Source organism: Lithobates pipiens, unplaced genomic scaffold, assembly GCF_037356315.1.
Source record: "Lithobates pipiens isolate NorthernLeopardFrog02 unplaced genomic scaffold, aLitPip1_a1.2 Scaffold_27, whole genome shotgun sequence".
In the NCBI taxonomy this organism is placed as follows: domain Eukaryota; kingdom Metazoa; phylum Chordata; class Amphibia; order Anura; family Ranidae; genus Lithobates; species Lithobates pipiens.
In genome coordinates, this window is record NW_027507788.1 from 230,844,375 (window position 1) to 230,855,985 (window position 11,611).

Here is an 11,611-nt window from a genome sequence, read left to right on the forward strand (position 1 = left end):
GGATCTCGCACCAACACATACTTTATCCTTCTCCTGAGCGCCACTTTTGCTTTTAATCATTAATGAGTGAAGAACAATACGAGCCGGTCGATCAGACGGCACCACCTACTCCTCTGATGTACGACTTACTGTATCTGGATAATGAGGTCAAAGGGATAAAAAGAGAAATATTTGACATTCATTTATTTTCTCTTTATTTCAGTTGGTGAAATCGCTCGTCCTCTTTAGTTTTTGAGATTGGTGAATATTATGTTGGGTATGCAGTGATTATTTTCCCAAGCCAGCAAAAACAAAACCCCAAAAGTAACCCTAAAAAGGGTTTGTGAACTCACAAAGTGCCCTTAGGGTGTGTCATATGCCCCCCCCCCCCCAAGAGGAAGAACCCTTCCCTGACCCCCTGGGGCATAAGATTCCTGACGGGGAGGTACACTTAGGTGCACCTAGCCAAAAGGCCCAGCAGACCCTGATCTGACCTGAAGGCCACACACATCCTTTGCCTAGACTTTACGGAAGGCTCAAAGATCCACACCCTACAAGTCACGTGTAAAAGACACATATATAAGTATAGTGTGATCAACACACGAGGGGAAAAATAAATCGTTTTTTTTTTCGTTTTAAAGTGCTAGTGCAATGCCTCGCGGCCTGGCAACAGAGATGATAGTGGTTGTCCTCCTGGCCACCGGAAATTCTAACATACGTGCCAAGTGCCCTCATTTTCTTTTACAGACTTAGGTTATGGAGGTTCATCTTGGGGTTTTTTTTTTGCCTCCTACCCAAAAAAAATCATAGACTGATTTTCGATCTTAGGTTGACTCTTTTTGTGGGTTGTTAAAACTCCGGCCAAAAATTATTTATTTTAACATTTGATTTTGGAATGAAGGGATTTTCCGGAATGAAAACCACATTCACTGTTAGAAATTTGTTTGTTCCAGAAAAATTTGTCCAACCTGCTTCCTTCTGCCTTCTCCATTTTGTCATTATTGTGGTTGAAAAATCAAAGTTAGTTTGACCCCACTAACCATTCAAAAAATGAACAAACGTTCCTAAAACAATAGATTTCTAATGAAATTCTGCTAGAGTATAAGTTGAGCGATTCCTGGTGGTGTGCAGTTTAGGCCAAGATGGGCAGAATTATTACCTCCGGTCATCGTCAGCAGGAGTTCTTGCCATCTTTGGTTACCTTAGTATTTCCGGTATGCTCTTCCCACGGGGGTGGCATATTTCCTTAAAACACTGAGGACCTGAACTGAAGTCTGGCCATCTGTGGTCACCTTAGTACCTTGTATAAGGTCTTCTCTTTAAGGATGGTCTTTTCCAGATGGAAACCTCTATATTATCCCATCACATTGTGAACCTGAACTCAGTCTGGCCGTCTTTGGTCACCTTAGTACCCTCTGTATGGTCTTCTCTCCTAGGATGGGATGTACTAAATGCAGACATCTATATTATCCCCTCACATTGAGGACTTGAACTCTGTCTGGCCATCTGTGGTCACCTTAGTACCATCTGTATGGTCTTCTCTTCTGGGATGGGCTTTTCCAGATGGAAACCTCTATATTATCCCTTCACATTGTGATCCTGAACTCGGTCTGGCCATCTTTGGTCACCTTCGTACCTTCTGTATGGTCTTCTCTCCTGGGAAGGGATGTCCCAGATGGAAGCCTCTATATTATCCCTTCACATTGTGAACCTGAACTCTGTCTGGCCGTCTTTGGTCACCTTAGTACCCTCTGTATGGTCTTCTCTTCTGGGATGGGATGTCCCAGATGGAAACCTCTATAGTATCCCTTCACATTTTGAACCTGAACTAAAGTCTGGCCATCTGTGGTCACCTTAGTACCCTCTGTATGGTCTTCTCTTCTGGGATGGGCTTTTCCAGATGGAAACCTCTATATTATCCCTTCACATTGTGAACCTGAACTCAGTCTGGCCGTGTTTGGTCACCTTAGTACCCTCTGTATGGTCTTCTCTTCTGGGATGGGCTTTTCCAGATGGAAACCTCTATATTATCCCTTCACATTGAGGACTTGAACTCAGACTGGCCGTCTTTGGTCACCTTCGTACCCTCTGTATGGTCTTCTCTCCTGGGATGGGATGTCCCAGATGGAAGCCTCTATATTATCCCTTCACATTGTGAACCTGAACTCAGTCTGGCCGTCTTTTGGTCACCTTCGTACCTTCTGTATGGTCTTCTCTCTTGGGAAGGGATGTCCCAGATGGAAACCTCTATATTATCCCTTCACATTGTGAACCTGAACTCGGTCTGGCCGTCTTTGGTCACCTTCGTACCTTCTGTATGGTCTTCTCTCCTGGGATGGGATGTCCCAGATGGAAGCCTCTATATTTTCCTTTAATACCAAGGACCTTTGCTCACACTTGAACTTTCTGACACCAGCCGCGGTTCCTTTTGTCTCTTCCCCGAGCCGCTCTCCTCCCTGCTGTGACCGGGAGACATTGGGGCTTTTCTGTCTTGTATTGCCTTTGTGTACTCATTAAAAAAGAATCAAAAAATCTATTGAGTGCACGTTTTAATGTAACACAGATGTGGGCCTCACCAGGCTTTGCTCTGCTTTTCAGATTCAGAAGAGGTTCTTATTATTTACAGAAAGAAACTTGAGACAGTGGAACAGACTGTAGTTATAAAAAAAAAATTTGAAGTGAGTTGAGAGGAATGTGACTTGCCATCCAGACCAAACAGAGCCGTCTGGCAAGCCTTGAAGGACTGCCTGTCCATACTGTTCATTCTAACACTTGGACGAAATGGTTGAGGTGAAAATCCTCATGACGCTGGACGGACTCTATTACCGCGGTGAATGTTCTGCTACCCGTGTTGCCGGCGACAGAAGCATCTTTGTTCTGAGGGCCGGTCCCCCCTCTCCCCACTTCCTCTGTATACATTCCTTTTTACTTAGAACTAAACGTTCCTGGAGACCGGAGAACTGGAATCCATAAGCAGCCGGATATTTTATTGCATTTTCTCCTAAACTGGTAATGTGGTGCAAGCCAGAGAGGTGGATTTCAATGAAAATAATCCATGGCCCCCTTTGTTCCCGATTTCCCACTAGATGGATGTCGTTTTCATATGGAGACGCCGGTGATGGAAACCATTCAACGAAATAAGTGTCAGATGGATTTGGTTTTATAGATTGGCTCCATGGCCTGTTATAACAGACCAGTCCTCAGAAGAATGAAATGTGTCCACCTCAGCATTAGCTAAACAGAGCGCACGTTTTGGCTGCGGTCATATGTGCCGGCTCCAGCCACAAATTGTTTTTGTTCTTTTCATTTTGAATAGAACGGGGGAAGGTTTATAACCACACTTTTATTTAGTGTGGTCACCAGAACAGGAAATGAAAGTCGTCTCCTCAATGGGGACACAGGCAGCAAGGCAGACCAAGAGCAATAAAAACTTGGCAGAGGTTCTGACCCTTCTCGATTCTTTCCAAAACTAGTAACCATAAAATAAAAAAAGTTCTGGCTTTTAAAAATTCTCTTTAACCACTTAAGGACAGGAAGAATTTATCCCCCTTCATGACCAGGCCATTTTTTCTCGAGAGCGATGGCGGGTGGCTATCGCGGCCACCAGACACACACACACATCAACTCCGGCGTCTCAGCATGCGCGCCCCCTAGTGATCTTAAAGCAGCCGACGTACGATGGCGGTGATTTGCCCAGGAGAGCCAACCTACATATAAGCAATATAACTGCTGGCCTTTAAGTGGTTAAAGAGGAACTTCACTCAGTATTTAAATAATTTGGAGTCTACAGATAACGTATCTGGTGACTTTTTACAAGTCGGTACTTACCTGCCCATGGAGTCCTGCAGCCGATTCTTCTCATCTTGGATGGGCGTTCTACATGTGGATATTTCTGTATTATGTAAAACTATTCGTTTAGCTTTTTACACTTTAGAATGGGGCGCCTCGACTGAGAAACACCGATATATACTGGATATAGAGGGTCCAAAGTAAAAAAAAAAAAAAACATCCGTAACTGGAATTGAGCTTTAATACTCAGGGGATACGAAATATTGGAATTGTAGTATTGGGTGATATTTTCCCCCGGTACCCGATATCCAACCCCAATCCCCCCCCACCCTCCCCCGCCATTCACATCTATAAGAATTTATCTCCTGTCAGTGTGATGAAGAACACATTCCAAGCTCACCGCCGGATAGAAAGGCACTTTGCCAGCCACCGGGCAATATAGATGAGGAAAGCTGGAGAAGGTCTCTATATATCCATGATGGGTCTGTCAGTGTTCTGCCTCAGAAGGGCCCCTTTCTTCACAAAGTGCTGGAGATCCCCCATACCCTCCATTGTATGGAGAGCCTTGGAGATCCCCCGTACCCTCCATTGTATGGAGAGCCTTAGAGATCCCCCCATACCCTCCATTGTATGGAGAGCCTTAGAGATCCCCCATACCCTCCATTGTATGGAGAGCCTTGGAGATCCCCCATACCCTCCATTGTATGGAGAGCCTTGGAGATCCCCCCATACCCTCCATTGTATGGAGAGCCTTGGAGATCCCCGTACCCTCCATTGTATGGAGAGCCTTGGAGATCCCCCATACCCTCCATTGTATGGAGAGCCTTGGAGATCCCCCCATACCCTCCATTGTATGGAGAGCCTTGGAGATCCCCCGTACCCTCCATTGTATGAAGAGCCTTAGAGATCCCCCCCATACCCTCCATTGTATGGAGAGCCTTGGAGATCCCCCGTACCCTCCATTGTATGGAGAGCCTTAGAGATCCCCCCATACCCTCCATTATATGAAGAGCCTTAGAGATCCCCCCCATACCCTCCATTATATGGAGAGCCTTAGAGATCTCCCATACCCTCCATTGTATGGAGAGCCTTGGAGATCCCCCGTACCCTCCATTATATGGAGAGCCTTGGAGATCCCCCCATACCCTCCATTGTATGTAGAGCATGAAATGATCCACTATAAGAATGCTCAAGTACAGCTATGTCCATCTATGTATGTACGTAGGTCTATGAATGCTCTGTTTTAGGTCTGCCCAGGTGTAGAAATACTGAGGTATAAAAATACACAGGTACTGTATATACACACTCAGATACGGTATATAAATACCCAGGTATATAAATGTTTAGGTACTGTATATAAATGGTCGGGAATACTGAATATATTTGGTTTTATCCCGCTCCTTCGTTTCCTGGGTGAAGGGCAGTGATGGGCTCTTACTCCATGCGGTATATTTCTCTATGGAATCACAAGAAGTGACGATTGTTCTGTTTGGAGGATTTGTAATGATCGGAGGTTTTGCTCTTCTAGGATGCAGGTTCAGAGGGTGAGGAGACCACGGTGCTGCACCAGTCCTCAGGGACTTCTTCCCAGATACTCCGATATCCAGGCTGAGGGACAAGAACAACTCTTCAGACTGACAGACAACATCCAGGATGAGTTGTAAGTATCAGTGACCAGAGTCGTTCCCCCTCCCCCGTCCTCCGACTGCTATGGATTTATACTCACTCTAGTGATCGATCCCGTGAGCAGATTGTTTGTAATGTTTGACCTGGTGGAGGCTTGTCGGGTGCACTGGGTGGATTATTGAAGATCCGGTCGGTTGTTCATGAATAATATTTTATACAATAAGCAGTCACACAGTTTTCTGTCAAGTCACTAATTCTCTGGAAGCTTCTAGTCCCCCATTTCAGGTAGAACATTGGTACCAGTTGGGTCTTTGGTTCCTGGTGTCTATGTCCATTGTTTTGTATGCTGTCTGTAGTTGGCACCCTATAATATATCATGTACAAGTCTGTATAATATGTCGGTGCTCTATAAACAAAGGATAGTGATGAGGGTATATTCAGTCTTTAGAGAGACACTAATGAGCAGAAGGTTGCCAGGCTGTCCTGACCTACCTAATGCTTGCTTGGAATCTTCAAATTTTGAATGTCCCTGATATGAAGTCTACAACTATACCGTGTGTTCCATGGTTCTACCACCACCCCCTCACCCAGTCCTATGTAACTTCAGAAAACAGCAATGTTGATGTCATGACTGGTAAAAATTGGAGTAAGCAATATCCCCTCCCCTCTCATGACAAATGGGTCCATTTGGTCCCCTATAATGTCTCGGGGCTAAATAACACTTTCTTCATCCAACCTGTCTTCACAAAAACTACACACAAAGGCAATGTGCAGGAAGAAAAACACTCACCGGAAGGCCAAATATTGGTGGACCTCTAACCATCACACCGACCTACATGGTAAAAGTCCCCAAATCCCTGCCAGGACCTCCAGAATTCACACTCTCAGAATCTCTGCCAGAGCTTCCACGGGTACTCCCAGAGTCATCGGCCCATGACCCCCTGTGGGGTCCTGTCATTGAGACGCCACACTTTGGGGAAGCTCTTGTCATCTGTAACAAAAATCTGTGAACCCCTCCAATGATGAAGTTCAGGTGTCTCCAGTGAAGAGTCCTGGTAATCCTCCATCATACAAAGACATTGGAGACAGTCGTGCTCTTCCAACCTTGTGGTAACAGTTTGGTGAAGACCCTTTTCTGTTCCACCCCCCCCCCCCCCCCCATGCACAATGGTGAGCCAGGTCTGCTCATCCAATGGTGAGCCAGGTCTGCTCATCCAATGGTGAGCCGGGTCTGCTCATCCAATGGTGAGCCGGGTCTGCTCATCCAAAATCAGTACCTGACCTCACAAATGGCACAAATTCCCACAGACACCTTCCAACATCCTGTAGGAAGCCTTCCCAGAAAAGTAAAGTTTGGTGTGGAGGAACTGGAGTGTCCTGTACAGAGCCCTGACCCCCCTCCCTACTGAACACCTGACCCCCTCCCTACTGAACACCTGATCCCCTCCCTACTGATCACCTGACCCCCTCCCTACTGATCACCTGACCTCATCCCTACTCACCACCTGACCTCATCCCTACTGATCACTTGACCCCCCTCCCTACTGATCACCTGACCCCCCTCCCTACTGATCACCTGACCCCCTCCCTACTGAACACCTGACCCCCTCCCTACTGAACACCTGACCCCCTCCCTACTGAACACCTGACCCCCTCCCTACTGATCACCTGACCCCCTCCCTACTGATCACCTGACCCCCTCCCTACTGATCACCTGACCTCATCCCTACTGATCACTTGACCCCCCTCCCTACTGATCACCTGACCCCCTCCCTACTGAACACCTGACCCCCTCCCTACTGAACACCTGACCCCCTCCCTACTGAACACCTGACCCCCTCCCTACTGAACACCTGATCCCCTCCCTACTGAACACCTGACCCCCTCCCTACTGATCACCTGACCCCCTCCCTACTGATCACCTGACCTCATCCCTACTGATTACCTGACCTCATCCCTACTGATTATCTTTGGGAGAAAATGGAACATTGATGGTGAGCCAGGTCTTCTCATCCAGCACCATTACCTGATCTTGTGGAAGGCTTTTGAAAAAGGCATGGAGGGTTGTCATAGCTGCAAAGGGGGAATCCATATTAATGGAGATGGTGGAAGGCGCCACTCCATATGCTTTTAGAATGGGATGGCCAGTAAGCTCCCATATACAGTAGGTGTCATGGTCAGGAGGCCACAAACCTTTGAACATATTGTGTAGAATGATTGACGGGAGTCGCCCAATAAATGAAAGGTTGGACTTGCATGGCCTGCGAGGAGCGAATTGTCCAGTAGCGGTTTATAGCCGACCTTTCCTGTCTGTAAATGTGGAAGTCACGCTTTGATTGTAGTAAAGATAACGGAATATTCCATTTGTGTCTCTTTGTCTTTTCTCAGCTTTATTGCTGTTGAACATATAGACAGTTACTGTGTGCTGATCTCCTCGAAAACCGCCTACTTCCTGAAGTGGGGCGAGTATGTGGACCGAGAAGCCATCTTCCTGGAGATTAAGTATGATGATTTGTACCACTGCCTGGTCTCCAAAGATCACGGGAAGATCTACGTCCAGCTAACCAAGAAGGCCGAGACTACGAGCAGCGGGATTGCCATTCCAGGGCCGTCCCACCAAAAACCAATGGTAGGTCCATGTTCTGTGATGTCATAGGGGTCACTGACCTCAAACATCATCTATTCAGGTTTATATGGTCCCTCTACAGAACTTGTGTGCAAAGTGTCTGCCGGGGTCTCCTTTGTGTTAAAGCAGAACTCAAAATGTCCTTTTTTTACACTCCTTAAATTAAATTCCAAAGATAACAAACGTATTCCGCACCGTGCATTGTGATGTCATCCTTTGTTCTAGCCGGTTGTGCTGGTCTTTGTAACGACTGTCCAGCCCTTTGTAGAACGATGAAAATGTATTACACCAAAAATTTCCCGAGGTCTTCAACGTGGTCACCAGACACCCCCTTCATCATTTAAGACCATCAGTGGAGAGAGATGTCACCCCCCCACCCCCCCACCCCCCCGCTGGCTGGATGAGAGAGATGTCACCCCCCACCCCCGCTGGCTGGATGAGAGAGATGTCACCACTTTGCTGGCTGGATGAGAGCGGTTGCTCCCTCGCTGGGTTACTTCAGTGAAGGGGAATATCTTTCTCCTGCAGCCATTGAGGGGACACCACATGGAAGCAGCGGAGTATTTCCCCAGTAGTTTTTCGCCATCTTTCTATTGACAATTGTCATTAGATTTGCGATCGCTCTGAAAGTGTCTGAACTGAATATTGGATAGTTTGGCAGCCCTCTTCGTTTTCTCAGAAAATCAGGTACAGGAACTCAACAGAGTTTGGGGGTGCACTGCATACAAAGTGCAGAGGTCAGGTGTGTACTACATTCAGAGTGCAGAGTTCAGGGGTGCAGTACATACAGAATGCAGAGCTCAGGGGTGCGCTATTTACAGAGTTTAGCGCTTAGGGGTGTGCTATGTACAGAGTTCAGGGGTGCCTGACATACAGCGTTCAGGGGTGCGTTACACAGTGCAGAGCTCGGGGGTGTGCTACGTACCGAGATCAGGGTTACGCTATGTACAGAGTGCAAAGTTCAGGGGTGCGCTATGTGCAAAGTGAAGAGTTCAGGGGTGCAGTACATACAGAGTGCAGAGCTCAGGGGCACGCTATGTACAGAGTTCAGCGGTGAGCTATGTACACAGTGTAGCGCTTAGGGGTGTGCTACGTACGGAGTGTAGAGTTCAGGGGCACCTGACATAACAGAGCTCAGGGGTGTGCTACGTACCAAGATCGGGGTTATGCTATGTACAGAGTGCAGAGCTCGGGGTTACGCTATGTACAGAGTTCAGGGGTGCGCTATGCACAGAGTTCAGGGGTGCGCTATGCACAGAGTTCAGGGGTGCGCTATGCACAGAGTTCAGGGGTGCGCTATGCACAGAGTTCAGGGGTGCGCTATGCACAGAGTTCAGGGTTCCGCTATGCTCAGGGTGCAGGGTTCAGAGTTCTGCTATGTCCAGAGTGCAGGGTTCAGGGGTAAGCTATGTCCAGAGTGCAGGGTTCAGGGGTGAGCTATGTCCAGAGTTTAGGGGAGCATTACATACAGAGTACAGAGTTTAGGGGTGTGCTATGTACAGAGTGCAGGGTTCAGAGTTTCACTGTGTACAGAGTGCAGGGTTCCGCTATGTACAGAGTGCAGGGTTTTTCTATGTTCGGGGTTCCGCTATGTACAGAGTGCAGGGTTCTGGGTTCCGCTATGTGCAGGGTTCAGAGTTCCACTGTGTACAGAGTGCAGGGTTCCGCTATGTACATAGTGCAGGGTTCAGGGGTGAGCTATGTCCAGAGTTTAGGGAAGCATTAGATACAGAGTTTAGGGATGTGCTATGTACAGAGTGCAGGGTTCTGGGTTCCGCTATGTGCAGGGTTCAGGGGCACGCTATGTACTGAGTGCAGAGTTCAGGGGCATGCTATGTACAGATTGCAGGGTTCAGAGTTCCGCTATGTACAGAGTGCAGGGTTCAGAGTTCCGCTATGTACAGAGTGCAGGGTTCAGGGTTCCGCTATGTACAGAGTGCAGGGTTCTGGGTTCTGCTATGTGCAGGGTTCAGAGTTCCGCTATGTACAGAGTGCAGGGTTCAGGGTTCCGCTATGTACAGAGTGCAAGGTTCAGAGTTCCGCTATGTACAGTGTGCAGGGTTCAGAGTTCCGCTATGTACAGAGTGCAGGGTTCAGGGTTCCGCTATGTACAGTGTGCAGGGTTCAGGGTTCCGCTATGTGCAGAGTGCAGGGTTCAGGGTTCCGCTATGTACAGTGTGCAGGGTTCAGGGTTCCGCTATGTACGGTGTGCAGGGTTCAGGGTTCCGCTATGTGCAGGGTTCAGGGTTCCGCTATGTACAGAGTTCAGGGTTCCGCTATGTGCAGAGTGCAGGGTTCAGGGTTCCGCTATGTGCAGAGTGCAGGGTTCAGGGTTCCGCTATGTACAGTGTGCAGGGTTCAGGGTTCCGCTATGTACGGTGTGCAGGGTTCAGGGTTCCGCTATGTACAGTGTGCAGGGTTCAGCCTTCTTCCACAGCTGCTTACCTGTGCATCCCCTATCCTCACCTCACTTTCACCTCTCTGCAGCTCTGACCTCTGCATACATCCCACCCACCTGCGTCTCACAGTCTCCCTTCTTCTTCCTCCTTCAGGTCCATGTGAAGTCTGAGAGCCTCGCCGTGAAAATATCGCAAGAAATCAATTATGCGAAAAGTCTTTATTATGAGCAGCAGCTGATGTTGCGTCAGACGGAGGAGCCGGACGGTCTGGACCTGAACTCATAAAGCACAGAACTTCCGCTGAGTGTGTCCTCCGCCCGGAGTCCCGGGGACCGGGCAGAGATCCGGAATCTGCCTCCGCCCGGAGTCCCGGGGACCGGGCAGAGATCTGGAATCTGCCTCCGCCCGGAGTCCCGGGGACCGGGCAGAGATCTGGAATCTGCCTCCGCCCGGAGTCCCGGGGACCGGGCAGAGATCTGGAATCTGCCTCCGCCCGGAGTCCCGGGGACCGGGCAGAGATCCGGAATCTGCCTCTGTCCGGAGTCCCGGGGACCGGGCAGAGATCCGGAATCTGCCTCTGTCCGGAGTCCCGGGGACCGGGCAGAGATCCGGAATCTGCCTCTGTCCGGAGTCCCGGGGACCGGGCAGAGATCTGGAATCTGCCTCCGCCCGGTGTCCCGGGGAGCGGGCAGAGATCCGGAATCTGCCTCTGTCCGGAGTCCCGGGGACCGGGCAGAGATCTGGAATCTGCCTCCGCCCGGAGTCCCGGGGACCGGGCAGAGATCTGGAATCTGCCTCCGCCCGGAGTCCCGGGGACCGGGCAGAGATCTGGAATCTGCCTCCGCCCGGAGTCCCGGGGACCGGGCAGAGATCCGGAATCTGCCTCTGTCCGGAGTCCCGGGGACCGGGCAGAGATCCGGAATCTGCCTCTGTCCGGAGTCCCGGGGACCGGGCAGAGATCCGGAATCTGCCTCTGTCCGGAGTCCCGGGGACCGGGCAGAGATCCGGAATCTGCCTCTGTCCGGAGTCCCGGGGACCGGGCAGAGATCTGGAATCTGCCTCCGCCCGGTGTCCCGGGGAGCGGGCAGAGATCCGGAATCTGCCTCTGTCCGGAGTCCCGGGGAGCGGGCAGAGATCCGGAATCTGCCTCCGCCCGGAGTCCCGGGGACCGGGCAGAGATCCGGAATCTGCC

The 11,611-nt window shown here is 49.6% G+C and overlaps 1 protein-coding gene across 1 annotated transcript in view; it reads left to right on the forward strand.

The window, feature by feature from the left end:
• Window positions 1–10,843, forward strand: part of VPS13D (vacuolar protein sorting 13 homolog D) — a gene marked incomplete in the record, with an annotated part of 334,001 nt that extends 323,158 nt beyond the window's left edge. Inside the window, 3 exon segments of the mRNA XM_077455954.1 lie at window positions 5,297–5,428; window positions 7,783–8,023; window positions 10,573–10,843. Of these exon segments, the coding sequence (XP_077312080.1) occupies window positions 5,297–5,428; window positions 7,783–8,023; window positions 10,573–10,704 (505 nt within the window).
• Between the last annotated feature and the right edge of the window lie 768 nt (window positions 10,844–11,611).